The 18489-nt window shown below is 40.3% G+C and overlaps 1 protein-coding gene across 1 annotated transcript in view; it reads left to right on the forward strand.

Annotated features, from left to right (window-relative positions):
* Positions 1-18489, forward strand: part of FRAS1 (Fraser extracellular matrix complex subunit 1) — a 330441-nt gene that overhangs the window by 155911 nt on the left and 156041 nt on the right. The window contains exons 26-28 of the mRNA XM_055587421.1: positions 2909-3179; positions 7003-7087; positions 11852-12178. Coding sequence (XP_055443396.1) covers positions 2909-3179; positions 7003-7087; positions 11852-12178 — 683 coding nt within the window. The remainder of the gene's footprint in view (positions 1-2908; positions 3180-7002; positions 7088-11851; positions 12179-18489) is intronic.

Below are 18489 nucleotides of genomic sequence, written 5' to 3' on the forward strand. Positions count from 1 at the left end.
TTTTGGACCCCAAAATTTTTACAGGTGAATGAAGATTGGGAGTTCTGAGCATTTCTTGGCTTTTGAGTGTCCTTCATCAATAACATGAATCATGTTTTATCACCTGTAGTCAATCATATTTTTCATCACTGTATTTCTGACCTCCTATGATATTAAGACTTCCCATGGGAAAAAATATCTTTGGCTTATTTTATTGGGATCCTTCTGAAGCCCTAAGTACTTAAGAGTCAGCTTACCCCACTTGGGATGTAATACAAGTCAACATGTGCAAATGAATTCGACTTTCATTAGAGTAATCTTACATTAGAAGTAGTTCCCCTGAAACTTGGCATTCCTAAACTGCCCTGTCTGTCCTACTTGTAAAAGGAAGCACTGCCAATTAAAGCTCAGGCAAAACAACTTGCAGGAGTCAGGATGAATTCCACATCAAGGTCAGAAATCCTAACTCATCCATCATATGTTTCCTGTGGACAGAGATCATACATTTTTAAAGCAACATGTGTATATTTCACTTGAATTCTGAATGTAAGCCACTAATAATCCTACTTCACTGTAGGTTAACTGGTGCTGTTCCTGCGAATGGTATCCGGAACTTGCCTCTCCTCTTGTCCTTGGTGGGTCTGATGGTCAGATATGATAGATGTGTTAAGAGAGGACTGTGTTCTCCAATGTGGCAACATTAGGATTACTTGTGGAGCTTATAAAATGACCAAGGCCCCACCCCAGAACATCTTAGTTAGAATCTCTGGTGGTGGAGCCTAAGTATCAATATTGTTTTTAAAAACCTCTATGATTCTTTATTGTTATTATTGAGATATAATTCACATACCATAGAACTTACCCTTGAAAGTATATAATGAGGTTTTAGTATATCCACATGCTACACAACCATTATCACAGTCTAATTCTAGGTCATTTTAATCATCCTAAAAAGAAATCCAGTAACCATTAGTAATCTCTCTCTACTGACCCATTGCCTTAGCGCCTGCTGAACACAGAAAGCACAGCGCTTTCTGTCTCTGTGGAATTGCCTACCCTAAATAGTTCACATAAATGGAAGCATACAATATGTGACCTTTTACATCTGGCTTATTTCACCTGGCTTAGTATTTTCAAGGTTCAGCTGTGTTAGAACATGTATCAGTACCCCATTTCTTTTTATGCTTGAATAATACTCCGCTGTATGCATATACCACATTTTGTTTATTCATTCAATTGATGCTTGATTGTTTCAGTTGTTTCCACTTTTGTTTTTTGTGAATAACACTGCTATGTACATTGGTGTTACAGTTTTTGTATGGACATATGCTTTCAATGGGCTTCACTGATAGCTCAGTTGGTAAAGAATCTGCCTGCAATGCAGGAGGCCCTGGTTCGATTCCTGGGTTGGGAAGATCTGTTGGAGTAGGGATAGGCTACCCACTCCACTACTCTTAGGCTTCCCTTGTTGCTCAGCTGGTAGAGAATCTGCCTGCAATGCAGGAGACCTAGATTCAATCCCTGGGTTGGAAAGATCTGCTGGAGAAGGGAAAAGCCACCAGTATTCTGTCCTGGAGAATTCCATGGACTGTGTATATAGTCCATGGGGTCGCAAAGAGTCAGACATGACTGAGGGACTTTCACTTTCACTTTCTATGCTTTCAGTACTCTTGGGTATATGCCTAGGAGCAGAATTGCTGGATCACGTGGTAGCTCTGTGTTTAATTGCTTGAGGAATCACCAGACTGTCTTCCCAAGTGGCTTACCATTTTCCATTCCACCAGCAGCAATATATGAGATTTCTTGTTTCTCTACACCCTCAGGGACACTTTATTGTGCTTCCTAAAATGGGTGTGAGATGATGATATCTTGTGATTTTAATTCAAATTTCCCTGATGACTGATAATGTTGAGCACCTTTTCATGTGCCTATTGACCTTCCGTATATCTTCTTAGGAGAAATGTCCGTTCACTGCCTATTTTAAAATTGGTTTATTTGTCATTTATTGAGTAGCTCACTTGGTAAAGAATCTGCCTGCAGTGCAGGTGACCCGGGTTTGACCCCTGGGTTGGGAAGATCCCCTGGAGAAGGAAATGGCAACCCACTCCAGTATCCTTGCCTGGAAAATCTCATGGACAGAGGAGCCTGGAGGGCTGCAGTCCATGGGGTCTCAAAGAGTCAGGCACGACTGAGTGACTAACACACTAAGAATTCTTTATGTATATCCTGGATACAAAGGAGATACAAATCCCTTTTCAGATATGTGATTTGCAAATGTTTTCTCCTATTCTGTGGATTCTCTTTTCACTTTCCTGCGAATGTCCTTTGAAGCACAAATGTTTTTAGTATTAATGGTGTCTGCTGTGGCTATTTTTTTCTTCTGTCACTTGTGCTTTTTGTGTCATATGTAAGAAAGCATTGCCTAATTTCAGATCACAAAGATTTTCTCCTGTATATTCTTCTAGGAGTTTTATAGTTTAACACTGACACCCTATGTTATTCTCATGCACATCTAGGATGAGAACTACTGGATTAGAAGGAGGCTTACAGAATACAGTAGTCTAGAGTTTCATCTTTGCAAGAATCAGTTCTGAATCAACATTAGCCTTCTGTCATGAATGACTCTTTGCAACCCCATGGGCTGTAGCCTGCCAGGCTCCTCTGTCCATGGAATTCTCCAGGCAAGAGTACTGGTGTGGGTAGCCATTCCTTTCTCCTGGGGATCTTCCCGACCTAGGGATCGAACCAACGAACCCATGTCTCATATGTCTCCTGCATTGCAGGTGGATTCTTTACCACTGAGCCACCAGGGAAGCCCCATCTTTGTGGTTCTGAATGAACATTACATGTATATTTCTTTAAAAAATAATAATAATAACCTAATTAGTGACTGTACCAAGCCTGACCTTTGGATTCGTATGTTTTCCAGGCAAAATACACACCCCTAGTCTTCACGTGAATGGTTCCCTCACCCTTGCAATTGGTTCAATGAAGCCACTGGATTTTTTCCTCCTGAATGTTCAGGACCAGGGTGGCAGGGTTGAAGACCTACTGTTCCATGTGGTGAGCACCCCCACCAATGGTCAGCTCGTGCTTTCAAGGAACGGAAAAGAGGCTCAGCTCGACAAGGCTGGCCACTTCAGTTGGAGAGATGTGAAGGAGAAAAAAGTCCGTTTTGTGCACAGCAGAGAGAAGCCCAGGTGAGCCAGGGTTCTGTTGTTTCCCTCCTGTCTCCTTCCCATCAGTTCTCTGTGCTCCCTTCCCTCTGCCCCTCAGAGCTCCCCCTCCTCTTCTGGGGGAGATCGATACTCTGCAGTGCCACTTTCAGCTGCCTGTCATCATTTCGCTGCAATTGCTCAGAGAGAGTGCTTCTGTTAGAAGCATTTTCATTTTATCACATAATTGTGGGTAATTCTCTGATGTGACGGGAAAGTTCCTAGTACAATTACCCAGTTTTTTTGGCCCAGGAGGAACAAATCGCTTCTATACCTAGATGCAGCTGCTACTTCAGCGTTAGGGTTCTCTGCCAGGGGCCAGGGCATGCCTAGAGGATGGGGTGCATACTTTTTAAGGCGTTGTATGGTTCCTAGAATTTCAGAGTTGGAAGGAAATGAAAAGTCACGGTTAACTTGTTATTATCCACTTTCTGGGACTAATTGTGGTTAATTTTAAAGCCTGATCCAGTTTTCTTCTGATGCCTAACACAATTCTGGCTGTCTTCCTCCACCCAGCTGACATATGCTTCAGGAATGCAGCTGAGTGTTAACACTTCCCGAGCAAATTGGGCCGTATAATTAGCAGAGCAAATCTACTAACTAGAAATCAGGGAATGCACCCCAAAGATTAGCCTCTTGGATTATCCTTTACCCTGCTCTGCTTCATTAGTGCAGCCTATTTCAAAGTGGACCCTGTATGTAGATAGGGAGTTGAACCCCATGAAACAGTGTTAAAGGAAGCAGTGAATATTTTCTACTATCACCACTAAATTTGAGAATTTAAAAAAATGTTTAAGATCTGACAAGTGGGGAGAAAAGTGGATCACATGTTCCCTGTTGCAGTTCAGAGCCAGTGATGTTGGTAACCTCAAAAGACCAATCTTACAGATGTAAGGACAACTAGTATTTGTTCACTATGACCCCACCATTGTGTTGCACACTTGATGTGAATTAGGTATATTTATGTTCCCAGGCTACAGATAGGAAAACTGAGGCCTTGAGCATATATGTAATCTTGTCCAGGCCTCACAGCCTATGAGTGCAGAGCTGAGGCTCCAACCTAAGGCTCTCTGATTCCACACTTCATGCCTTCAAACTCAGTGATTTCTGCCTCCTTAGTAGTACTTGTGGAGAAGGCAATGGCACCCCACTCCAGTACTCTTGCCTGGAAAAATCGCATGGATGGAGGAGCCTGGTAGGCTGCAGTCCATGGGGTCGCTAAGAGTTGGACACGACTGAGCGACTTCACTTTCACTTTTCATTTTCATGCATTGGAGAAGGAAATGGCAACCCACTCCAGTGTTCTTGCCTGGAGAATCCCAGGGACGGGGGAGCCTGGTGGGCTGCCGTCTATGGGGTCGCACAGAGTCGGACACGACTGAAGCGACTTAGCAGCAGCAGCAACAGTAGTACTTGGGATAACAGATGTGCTTCCATCCTCTGGGGGCAAAAGTTCATTGTTATAGGAAAGTATTGCTCCAGCTGCTGCTGCTGCTGCTGCTAAGTCGCTTTGCTCCAGAGATGGAGCTTAAAACTCTGGTGTCTGATGCCATAGAATCCCTTTGAGTTCTGTCTTCTCCATTCATTTTCCATCAAGTATAGGTCTTCAATGTTTGCATCACACATACACAGACACACATGCACAGCTCCATACCTGTAGTCATATGTCTCAGAATCACTTGTGAAAAGTGTGTGAAGTATATAAAGATCCGTAGACAACCAAAGTTAAGCCTCTCATCTGTTTAATCTCTTTAATCCCTTATCATCGATTTCTTTCCAGGGTCAGCTTTGCACCCTTAAACAGGACAAAGAGTGGCAACTATTTTACAGAGATTTCTTTCAGTATGCTTTTTACTTTTTAGTACTCATTTTAACATTGGATTTCTTATCTAAATTTTTTTTAAAGAAAAAATGAGAGGAATACTAAAACAAGATTAGTAGGAACTCATAGAAAAAGGAAATTATCTAAGTTTCTGGATGATACAGAAGCTAAAGGGGCTACCTGCAGCATGGGCTTATGGTTGTTTTCCTCATGAACGTGCCCACTAGGATTCCTTAGGATTGGCTTCCTTTGGGCTGGAATCCCTCTGTGGAGTGTGAGATGACTTGGAAATATAGTCCTAGTGACCCTGATTAGCTGGCATTGCAGAGAGGCTGAACACAGTTATTAGAATCTAAGGGCCACCAAAATCATTTTTCCCTAGGAGGTTGTGGGTAGCCACCCTTTCTTTCTGCATTCAGCTGCTTCGTCACCTGTATCCTCTTGAAGTCTAGAAGTAGGAGGGGAGAGGAATAGAATTTGAATGGAACCAAAAATGAAAGGAAGGGTGGAATGAGAGGGAAGACAAGAATTCCTTTTTTTAAAAAATCCGATTTATTGAGGTATAATTTGCACCTAATAAAATCCCTCATTTTAAACTATACTGTTCTATGCATGTTAACAAGTATATATATAGTCTTGCAGTCTTGAGACCTCAAGCAAGATATGAAACAGTCTTGTCACCCTGTCCCCATCTTATTTTAACAGGCACTCCCCTCCCCACAGTCCCTGGCAAATACTGGTCTGTTTTTCATTCTTATTGTCTTGCCCTTTCTGAAATGTCATGTGAATGGACTCATACAGTATATAATCTTTTGGTTCTGGCTTTTGCCATAATACTTTTGCTATCTATCCGCATTCTTTCATGTTTCACTAGTCAGTTCCGTGAATGCCTTTTAAAGAACCTTTAAAACAATAGTTCCTATAGCAGGCCAGAATTCAAAACTCCCATGATGTATTAATCATACATCTTACCAGCACAAAGTGAGTTCTGAACTTGCTTTGGCTTTGAAGGTGGGTAACTCCTACCTTTCCTCCTAGTAGTCTTTGAAGCTGCTGAGACAACACTCTTTTACAGGAAATAAAAACCACAGCAAAGAGTGAGTCTTATTTTATTCTAGGAATTAGGACTCTTTGATTACAAGTAATAGGAGTCAACTTGAACTAGAGTAAGCAAAATTTTAGGACTTGTTATGACATTGCAGGTATGGCTCAGATCTCAGACACATCAGGGACCACTGGGCTTCTAGGGCAAGCCCAGGAGTTAGAATGGGAAATGGGAAGCAGGACTCAGTTCCTCCTCTCATCTCAGTTGCTTTGCTGGAAGGCTACATTCACCTCTCTCCTAGAGACCAACTTGCTCCACTTTCTCATCAACATGGTAGACTGTGGTTCTGCCTTAGCCAAATGAGGCTCTCAGGCCAGTTCCAAATTTCCAGGGAAGCTGGAGTCCATCATACTTCCCTAGTCCAGGCCACAGTGAATATGCATGTGGCTAGAGGGAGGGGAGGGCATAGAGGCATGTAATATAAACACTGCAAAATGGTTAACGGGGTCCACTCACGTGAATTGGGCAGTGGTTGGAAAGAGAATTCACAGGGACGAGGGAGTCACTGAGAACTAGTCAAAGACTGTGAAAGATTCCTTTCCATTCTCCAGCTTGATCATTAACCTTCAATATATCACTATCCAGTCTTGGCCTAACAACTCACTTTTCAACCTTTTATATATTCTACTTATAAAAATCCAAAAAAAGAAAAAGAAACATTATTATAATGAGATAGAAGAATAGACAGTACTTTTACCTACATCTCACTATGTTAATCTTTATGGGCTCCTTTCTAGTTATGGCATGAGTAGTATATTATTGTAGTGGTTTGATCCAAATTCATATATGCACATAACCTGAAAATATTTTTAACCCTTGTCTTTCTAAAGACTGATTTAATGATTATATTGTCTCATTCTTTTCTTGGGGGCTTCTTTCAGGAAAGGTTACTTTTCACTGAAAATTAGTGACCAGCAGTTCTTCTCTGAGCCACAGCTGATCAACATACAAGCATTTTCAACACAGGTAAGAAAACGCCGTGCAGTTAATAATTTCACATGCCTACTGATGGGCTTCCCAGGTTGCTTAGTGGTAAAGAATCTGCCTGCCAATGCAGGAGATGAGGGTTCGATCCCTGGGTTGGGAATATCCCCTGGAGAAGGAAATGGCAACCCACTCCAGTATTCTTGCCTGGGAAATTACATGGACAGAGGAGCCTGGGGTTGCAAAAGAGTCGCACACAACTTAGTGACTAAACTACAACAACAACTCATTCTCAAGTACAAGTTCAGATTTTCTGTAGTTTTAGCAAAAATGATTGAGCTGAATCGATTGTTCCTTAGTTTCCTCTTGAAATGCCACTGGAGTAATTTTTTTAGTACTTGTGGGTCGTAACAACAACAATAATTACTACTACACATATAATGCTCTTCTTCTGTTGTTCATGTAATTCTCATGCTAGCCCTGTAAGGTATTATAAGCCCCAATTCACAGGCCAGAAAACTAAGTCCCAGGGAGGTCCAGTAACTTATCTATGGTGATGTAGTTAACAGAGAGCCAAGATCTGTGCCCAGTGAATCTGTTTACACAATCTGTGTTCTTCACTATTAAACTGTACCTTACTTTTCTATACTGAATCTGATACCAGCCCTTCACAATGATTTGAAGCTGTACCAGTTGTTAAGACTTTCCTATCCCTAGGTGGATAAGTCTGTTTTGTCTAAATATTTCTCTCTCCAGGATATGGAATTATGTTGGCCTCTTTTGCCTATCATGTAGCCAAACTGCATTTAACTCAGTTTGCAGGAGTTAGAGGGCCTCATGCTTAGTCGCTCAGTGGTATCCAATTCTTTGCGACCACATGGACTATAACCCTCAAGGCTCCTCTGTCTATGGGATTCTTCAGGCAAGAATACTGGAGTGGGTTGCCATGCCCTCTTCTAGGGGATCTTCTCAACAACAGGGATCAAAGCCAGGTCTCCTGCATTGCAGGTGGATTCTTTACTGTCTAAGCCACCAGGGAAGCCCAAGAACACTGGATTGGGTAGCCTATCCTTTCTGTACAGGACCTTCCCCACCCAGGAATCAAACCAGGATCTCCTGCATTGCAGGCCAATTCTTTACCAACTGAGCTACCAGAGAAGCCCTGGGAGCTTTCTTAAGCCTTATTAAGGATCTACTTAAATGAGGGTCCAGTGTGGTTGTCAGGCTACCATAAGCCAGAGGAAATCCTGGTAGATACTATGAAGTTCAGTGTGATGGCACTTCTGGTCTCATTGCTCATCTCTGTTAAGTTGTACTTCTGTGCTCTGAGTCCCAGGGATTGGAGAATTGAAAAGCTGAAATGTGCAAAGAGAGGAGGACGATCAATATATTCTGACGTTGTGAACAGCGAGAGACTGGGGTATCAGCATGGGGGAACTCAAACTACCTAAATAATAGATCTCAGTAGGATCAAGGAAGGATATGAGATCATTGTTTTTAAAACTGTTATTTTTATATTTTTGGTTCAAAAGTGAAAAGACCATAGACTTGAACCAGAAGTGGCTGCCAAATGGTATTCACAGCCAAGCTCAGCGATTCTTAATGGCATTCTCACTTCAGTGATGACTGAAGTTGCAGAATGATTAGAAATTGATATTAAATTAATTTGACCTCCGGGTTGGGCTAAGAGTGCGAATTTTGTTTTAATTAAACAAAAATGTGATCTCTGTAAATATGGGTCAGAGTGCTACCAAGTCTCAGGATTTACTGACTTAGATGTTTCTCAGTATTTAAGCTCAGATGTTCTGTTCTTTTTGTTTGTGCTAATATAGTTACTCTTATTAGGTGAATAAAAGACTTGGGTAGGTTTTGGTAAGTGACTTCGTAATCTGAGATGCTGAGTTGCATTGGGTCTCTGTTCTTTGTTTGCTTTCCCCAAACCAATTGAGTATACAGTAAAGGCATCTTTTTATTTATAACATGAGAAACTTTTATCATTTTAACTCTTTAAAAATGTAATTTTAGAAATTAAATTTAACTTATTTTTTGTTTCTTTACATTTCTGTAATATTTCAAGATGATTTTGAACCTCCTTGAAATTTTCTTATGAGAGTTAATTTGATCATTTTCATTTATAGATTTTGGACATCACCTTTGACCTCTCCTCTTTCAGACTCTGAGGGGCCACTCATTCCCATGTATAAGATTGCAGCTTTTGAAATCTCACTCAGGAATCTTGAGGAGTAGCTATCTTCTCATTTCATATTATGTGATTATTATAGAGATGCATTAGATAGACATTACTTTAATAGATATTGAAATCTGCAGGAGGCCAGGGAGGGTATTTTTAAAAGAAAGCCATTTGGAGTCAAGAAAGCAGTATGTTGAAAAAGTCCTAGATGGTTCCATTTCAAATGATATAAAAAACTAAGATAATGTTTTCTTTGGCTACTTGCCTTTTTTTTTTTTTGGTGAGTTTTTTTTTTTGTTTTTTTTTTTTCCTGTTGTGGTTCATTAAGTTTTATCTCTTGAAAGAACATTTTATCTGCTTACTGAAGTTGGTCGGGGGAAACCTGATAATCTTAAGGAAAACACATTAAAATTTGCCACGTGGATTAGCCAGGTGGTTGCCTTACACAGACCATGATCTTATCAGGCTTTATAACCTGAGTTGGGGTGGGTCCCTTCAAAATATGGATGTGACGGCTTGAAGAAAATTACTGAGAAAGACCAGAATAGCAGGAATTCACAGTGAAGTATCTTCAAGTCAGCATGCTGCAACATAGCCTGGAGTGAAATACACAATTCCCAACACAAATGCCAAAATTCCATACCTCTTGCTAGTCTCCCTTTCTCTCTCTTTTTTTTTTTTTTTACTGAAGCATAATTGATTTACAATGTGGTGCAAATCTCCGCTCAGAAAAGTGATTCAATTTTACACATATATACGTTCTTTTTGAGCTTCCCAGGTGGCTAAGCAGGTAAAGACCCTGCCTATCAATGCAGGAGACACAAGAGACACGGGTTCGATCCCTGGGTTGGGAAGATCCCCTGGAGAAGGAAATGGCAACCCACTCCAATATTCTTGCCTGGAAAATCCCATGGGCAAGAGGAGGCTGGTGGGCTACAGTCCAAGGGGTTGCAAAGAATTGGACAAGATTAAGCACACATGCATGGTCACATTCTTTTTAAAACTTTCTCTTCCATTATGGTTTTTCCTGGGAGATTGGATATAGTTCCCTGAGGTATACAGTAAGACTTTGTTATTCATCCATTCTAAATGTAATAATTTGCATGTGCTAACTCCAAATTCCTAGTCCATCCCTCCCCTTCCCCCTTCTCTTGGCAACCACATTTCAGATCTCTATGTCTGTGAGTCTTTAGTAGATAGGTTCATTTGTGCAGTATTTTAGATTCCACGTGTAAGTAGTATTGTATGATATTTGTCTTTCTCTAACTTTTATGTTCACATCTTCTTTACCCATTCATTCATTTGTTGATGGTCATTTAGGTTGTTTCCATTTGGGCTATTGTGAAAAGTGCTGTTATAAACATAGGGGTGCATGTATCTTTTTGGGTTTTTTTTTGTTTTTTTTTTATTTTATTTTATTTTATTTTTAATTTTATTTTTAAACTTTACATAACTGTATTAGTTTTGCCAAATATCAAAATGAATCCGCCACAGGTATACATGTGTTCCCCATCCTGAACCCTCCTCCCTCCTCCCTCCCCATTCCATCCCTCTGGGTTGTCCCAGTGCACCAGCCCCAAACATCCAGTATCGTGCATCGAACCTGGACTGGCAACTCGTTTCATACATGATATTTTACATGTTTCAATGCCATTCTCCCAAATCTTCCCACCCTCTCCCTCTCCCACAGAGTCCATAAGACTGTTCTATACATCAGTGTCTCTTTTGCTGTCTCATACACAGGGTTATTGTTACCATCTTTCTAAATTCCATATATATGCGTTAGTATACTGTATTGGTGTTTTTCTTTCTGGCTTACTTCACTCTGTATAATAGGCTCCAGTTTCATCCACCTCATTAGAACTGATTCCAATGTATTCTTTTTAATGGCTGAGTAATACCATCATTCATTTGTTGATGGTCATTTAGGTTGTTTCCATATTTGGGCTATTGTGAAAAGTGCTGTTATAAACATAGGGGTGCATGTATCTTTTTGAATTATAGTCTCTTGAATGAAGCAACTGAGTTCCCTAACACTGATCTCAGTTACAATGCAGGGGATATTGTGTTAATCAAGACAGTGGCTTGAGAAACCTCCAGAACCAGAGATGTGAAGTAACCTCCTTTGCAGTGCTTACTATGATTGACGGCACCTCTAACAAATGCTTTGACTATGCAAGAGTTCGGCATTTGGCAGGAGCAACCGCTGTTGCTGCTGCTAAGTTGCGTCAGTCGTGTTTGACTCTGTGCAACCCCATAGACGGCAGCCCAGCAGGCTCCCCCGTCCCTGGGATTCTCCAGGCAAGAACACTGGAGTGGGGTGCCATTTCCTTCTCCAATGCATGAAAGTGAAAAGTGAAAGTGAAGTCGTTCAGTCGTGTCCGACTCTTCGCGACCCCATGGACTGCAGCCTACCAGGCTCTTCCATCCATGAGATTTTCCAGGCAAGAGTACTGGAGTGGGTGCCATCGCCTTTTCTGGCAGGAGCATCTAGATTTCCTTAAAAATCACAGAAAGAGCAATCAGGCTACACACAACTGACTTCTGGTCCACCAGATTGTCCTCTCTTTTCCTGCTAATAGTGCCTCCTCTCTTCCTTCCCTTCAACTCCACAGGCCCCCTATGTTCTTAGGAATGAGGTCCTCCATATCAACAGAGGAGAGAGGGGAACCATCACCACCCAGCTGCTTGACATCAGAGATGACGACAACCCACAGGATGTGGTGGTCGAGGTGCTCGATCCTCCACTTCACGGCCAGTTGCTCCAAACGCTCCAGACCCCGGTGGCCCCTGTCTATCAGTTTCGTCTGGACGAGCTTTCTAGGGGCCTTCTCCAGTATGTTCACGATGGCTCGGATAGCACTTCTGACATCACAGTCTTGCAGGCCAATGATGGACATTCCTTCCAAAATATACTGTTTCATGTGAGGACCGTGCCCAAGGTAGGCCTCATTCCTAAAGCTACAGTTTCCTTGCACCTAGATGTAAAGCTATATCAATGATGTTATTTTGCAATGTTTATAAATTTAATATGCAGGTAGTTATTATGTATTCAAACATGTATTAAGAACCTATTATGGAGGTTCTTTTAGAACATTCAAAGATTATAAGAACACATTGCTCAGTCTCAGGGGGATGGTGTATATTTTGGAGCACCCTTGGTCCAAAAGAACTGCCCCCATGGTCTCTGCAAAAGGGACACTTCTGAACCTTTGTTTTGACTTGCTGCCACTGATTTTTTTGGCTTCCTTCCTGAGCATGATCATAAGAATCAAGTATACCCCTGTTCTTGTCTGCTCTTTTAAAATAGCTCGTGTAATATGAAGCTTATAGTCAGCTTATTATAATGAATCAAAAAAAGATAAGTTCAGTCATCTGTTAGCCCAGCTGAAACAGGATGAGGAAACTCTGTCTTTTAGTAATCATAGGAATCCTTGGCCTAGCAGGTAGGTACCCAGTAAAGAGCAGTGGTTCTCAGCTTAAGTCATCCCCATGCCACTTACCTGTGTTTTTGCTGTATCCGTGAGTGCCTGTCCTATTACTTACTGAATACTTTTATTTGAATCAACTTACTTTTTTAAATGGAGAAGGAAATGGCAACTCACTCCAGTATTCTTTCCTGGAGAGTCCCATGGACAGAAGAGCTTGGCAGGCTACAGTCCATGGGATCGCAAGAGTCGGACACAACTTAGCGACTAAAGCACCATGACCACCACTTTTTAAAAAAATAATTTTTATGGAGTATAGATTTATAATGTGTTAGTTTCAGGTGTACAGCAAAATGAATCAGTTATACATATACATATATTCAATTCTTTGTTAAATTCTTTCCCCATGTAGATCATTACAGAGTATTGAGTAGAGTTCCCGGTGCTATGCAACAAGTCCATGTTATCTATTTTATTTACAGCAGTGTGTATATCTCAATTCTAATCTCCTAATTTATACCACCCCCCCCACCTTTCCCCTTTGTAACCACAAGTTTGTTTTCTATATCTGTGACTCTGTTTCTGTCTTGTACATAAGTTCATTTGTACCATTTTTTAAGATTCCACATATAAGTGATCTCATATATTTCTCTTTCTCTGTCTGACTTACTTTACTCAGTATGACAATCTCTAGGTCAGGTCCATTCATGTCCATCCATCAGGTCCATAAATAGCATCGTTTCATTCTTTTTTATGGTTGAGTACTATTCCACTGTGTATATATACCACATATACACAATGGTGCACATACCGTATCTTCTTTATCCATTCTTCTGTTGATGGGCATTTAGGTTGCTTCCAGGTCTTAGCTATTGTAAGAACTAGCTATTGTGAACACTGGGGTGCATGGATCTTCTTTAATTGTAGTTTTCTCAGGGTACATGCCCAGTAGTGAGATTGCTGGATCATGTCGTAGTTTTGTATTTCGTTTTTTAAGGAACCTCCATACTGCTTTCCATAGTGGTTGTACCAATTTCCATTCCCACCAACAATGTAGGGAGGTTCCCTTTTCTCCACACCCTCTCCAGCATTTATTGTTTGTAGATTTTTTTACTGATGGCCATTCTGACCAGTGTCAGGTGATACTTCATTGTAGTTTTGCTTTATATTTCTCTAATGATTAGTGATTCAACTTACTTTTTTAAAATCATGACTTCTTCCTAATAAATAGCACTTGTGAAATCCTGGACTTAATGTAGAATTAAATTTTTTTTCCAACTTATTAAAATTAATACACAGCCATTTTATACAATTTCACCCATGTACAACATAAAAGGTTTTGGATACTGCTCATAGGATGGCCACCACATTTAGGGAAATACAAATGGGCTAGCCCATGCTAATCAAAAAATATTTTCAAAGCCCTGTTATTACCTGATGATATTTCACTCGAAGCTCTTTTCTCTGTAAAAGCAAGAATGACTCTTTCCTATGATGGCAGGTTAGGAGACTTATAATTTTTTTATAACTTCTCATTCCAAATATCAGCACCTATTGAAGTGTCACTGATGATTAGCTAGAGAGATTGATGTGCTGAGGACAGTTTAGAAATCACTTGTCACTTTCTCACCAGCGATCACTTGCAATTTGCAACTGATCCCCGTGAAGGTGAAGAGCTGAATCTAATATGGTTTGCCAGATGGTTTCTTAGTCTCTGGTCTCATTATTTTCAGCTGTTGAAAACAGTGATGGTGGGATGAGATGGGTGGGAGGAGGCAAAGGCTGATGATGAGATCGAGTTGGCAGATAGCCACCTTGAAGCTAATCCTAATTATTACCCTCTTGCAATTGCCCTGGGAGATGAGGCTTACTTCTGAAGAGGTGAAATCTAGACAGACACAGAAAGTCTTATGTCCTTCCTTCTTGGTTTCTTTAAGATTGTTACAGGATTTCAGCGCAACCCTAGCAGCCACCTTTTCTATCGAGGTTTCAATCTCCATGTTTGGAGCTGAGTACAGCGTGTTGCACCATCATGGCCCATGACTGAAGGCTGTTTCTAGGATTTTAGATGTTTTGAATACCAAAACATGACAAAGAAAAACAGAATTTTAATTTATAAATTAGGCTTAAGCATAGAACTTGAGAATTCTTATACTGCCTGCAAGCTGGGGGCCATGTGACTGTCCTTCCCCCCATCCCCCTTCCATGCCTCCATCTCCTGTAGTGCTGTGCTTACCTGTCTATCAGGTGAGCTAATGGCTTCTAAGCCAATGAATTAGAAAAGTGAAACCAGTTACCAGAGCCCTGGCAGCCATTAGAATGTATGAATAATAAACATGTCAGTCTCATCCTGAAAATATTTTACAAATGTAGACTGTATCTTCTTTTAGGAATTCAGAGTGCTTTTTCTGACATCTATTGTGCTTATCTTTACAATATCCTAGTGAAGAAGGTTAAAATAGAGGCTATGTAACCTTATTACCTCTAAAGGATATTCTACTATTGGTGGAAGGAATTTTTGTTTGTTTTATCTTTCATTGGGCAGTAATGCTTGATGTGAATTACTTTTTTTGATCTTCAAGATCATTATAGGGAATTTTTCGAATTATTATCTTTAATTTTCCGAAAGGGGAAACTGAAATAAAGGAGGTTTAAAAGCATTTAAAGAGGTTTAAAAATGTTTATTTCTCCAAAAGTTTTTTAGTGATGGATCTTAGATTTCAAAACAAGCATGTTCTGTCTCTTCACATTTAACCATATGGCTTTTTTACATTCTAGCTCATTTTTTCCCCAGTGTTTTTGGTCATATGTATTCTTATCCCCTTAATGGACAGAATGGAGACAAAAATTTAGTCAGTTTCTCAATGTCCTATCCAAGCAGTCTGGGCCCCAAGCCTCTCCAAATCTTCCCTGTAGACTTACCACATCTTGAAATGAGTGAAGCTATTTATAATCATAAGTCTACTCAAGCCCAAGAAGAAAAAATTGCCTTAACTGCTAATGGCGTCCAATAGGTACATAGTCAGCCATGATTGATTTTGTTCTGCTAGCCATTTCTGAAGACAGCATCAAAGTCCTTACCCCAAGGCTACCTGTGTATTAAATTTGGGGTGAGGCAGTTATTGGCCTATGTCTAGCTGGTGGCTTAAATAGAATGACCAAGGATTTTAGGTCTAATTTCTAGTGAATGAACGTACAAATTAATCCCAGTGTTGTTCAACATAAAACTTAATCTAGTAAGATAGATGGAAAGGGAAGGAGGGATGGAAAAAGGAAGCTTTGTGAGAGCAGGCACTGTTTCAGTATTGGAGCCCTGAGCCAAACACATTGTGGAAGCTTAGTACGTTCCTGTTGGATGGAGAGATAGATGGGTGGAGGCAACAGCTGGAGGTAGGCTGGTGCCCATGTTCCTGCCTTTGAGTAGATTCCTTGCATCAGATTCATCAGCCTACTGGGCTCTTCTGCTGATGCTGGAATGGCCCATCTGAAACTGTGGCTAAGAGCTATTGGTTCCACTCTTATTTACCAGATTCAATGTTACTCTCCCCAAATTTATGATTTTATCCTTGGCCTGGCAGTGAGTAAACTTGACTGCTACCCTCCAGGCTTATACTGAGTTGCTGAGGAGAAAACAGGCCCAAGACAGATGTTGAAACATGTTCTGTTGGGGGAAGGAGGCAAAAGAATTCAAAAAGATTAAAAGGTAATAAAGAATGCTCTACTGAATAGGCTTTCATTAACTGGGCGCATTACCAAACTCAAGCCTGTGGAGATACGATTCTAAAGCAATCGGGGTTTAATAAGGGCTAAAATGTGGGCAGGGAGAAGCCTTGGTTATTGGCAGATTTGTCTCCACTGCTGGGCTTTCAAGGAATTACCTTCTTTTTCATTAATTACAGCATCTCTGAAAATCATGTCTCTTTTTCTACTTTGGCAATAAATCTGATGATCTTTCTGACCTCATTTGTTGTTGTCTGAGCAGTTTTCTGCAACTGGGTAATGCTTTGATGTTAAAAACCCCCAAGTGTCATGCTATGACCTGGATGGAAAATTCTATTGCTGAAAGCCTTCTCTGGCTGTTTGGCCTTGGTAAGGCTCATGTGCTTTCCCTCAATTTTCTTAAAACCTGTCCTCCCATGGGTTGTCTTACAGGGACACAATTTGATTACAAGGGTGTTGGTGAGAGTTATAAATATCAATGGCATGAAGATGTTTATTTCCCTGAAAAAGAGTCTTCCTACCTCATAAATAAACAAAGCCTCACCACATATCAGGTTTTCACCTGTTTTGGACTTGTTGAGCTAGTTCAATTTAGTATTTTGTAAGGTACATCACTCAAAGTATACTCTCAAAAAGTGTTTGTCAATTACAAAATATTTATGTATTTGTTTGTTCATTTATAAAGCAGTTGAAATCTACATGGAACAATGATTTTGTAGTCTTGATCCAAAGCTGCAGTTTCTGAGGCATATACACACACTGGCAAACACAAAACAATGCAATTATCTTTTCGTTGTTTTTCATTCTGGTAGATAGCATCTGGGTTTCACCTTATATGTGTCACCTCACATAATCCTTCCCTAAAATCCACTATGACTTCCAAGATTAAATTTTAAAAGCCATGGTATAAATGAGCCATTACAAATTATTTCTTATAGAATAAATAAAATGTGAGGGTTGCTGTTACATCCAATTCTAGCCATTTTCTATTGAATAAAGTTGGATTGGGGTACACCATCATAGTGGAGCTCATCATTTATGTTCCAATCTTTAACTGGGGAGGGAGGGAGTTTACATTTTGTTTGTGGGATTTTTCCTCCAAATAATAAAGTCATGTGCCTTTACTTCTGGTTTACAAAATTAAAATCTTTGTTTGTGATACAGCATATAATAGCTAAACTTTATTACCAGCATTTCTGTATGCCTGTTGTTTTATGAAATTAATTAGAACTATTTAATTTAAATCACTATTTTAATTATACCTCCATATCCTTTGTTGAGATTTCATTTCCTTCTAATGTGGTGCCCTGAAGAATATATAAAACATCACTAGGCAGAAGATTCTTCAGCTGAAATTATGGCTAATTTCTTGAACTTAGAAGGATATGTGTACCATTAAAAAAAAAAACCCTATACGCATATTTCATTTTATTGTGCTTTGCAAATACTGTGTTTTTTACGAATTGAAGATTTGTAGCAACTCTGTATTGAGCAAGTCTGTCAGGGCCATTTTTCCAACAGCATTTGCTCACTTCATGTCTTCGTAACATGGTTTGGTAATTTTTGCAATATTTCAAGCTTTTAAATTAGTATTATTATATTTGTTAACGGTAATCAGTGATTTGGGGTGTTACTATTAAAGATTATGACATGCTAAAGGCTCAGATGATGGTTAGCATTTTTTGCAATAAATTTTAATTAAGGTATGTTCATTGGTTTTTTTAAAACACATAATGGATTATAGTATAATGTAAGGAGAAGGCAATGGCACCCCACTCCAGTACTCTTGCCTGGAAAATCCCATGGACCAAGGAGTCTGGAAGGCTGCAGTCCATGAAGTCACTGAGGGTTGGACATGACTGAGTGACTTCACTTTCACTTTTCACTTTCACGCACTGGAGAAGTAAATGGCAACCCACTCCAGTGTTCTTGCCTGGAGAATCCCAGGGACGGGGGAGCCTGGTGGGCTGCCGTCTCTGGGGTCGCACAGAGTCGGACATTACTGAAGTGACTTAGCAGCAGCAGTATCATGTAAAGTGAAAGTGTTAGTTGCTCAGTCACGCCCAACTCTTTGCGACCCCGTGGACCATAGCCTGCCAGGCTCC

This window comes from Bubalus kerabau, chromosome 7 (genome assembly GCF_029407905.1).
Source record: "Bubalus kerabau isolate K-KA32 ecotype Philippines breed swamp buffalo chromosome 7, PCC_UOA_SB_1v2, whole genome shotgun sequence".
Classification (NCBI taxonomy): Eukaryota; Metazoa; Chordata; class Mammalia; order Artiodactyla; family Bovidae; genus Bubalus; species Bubalus kerabau.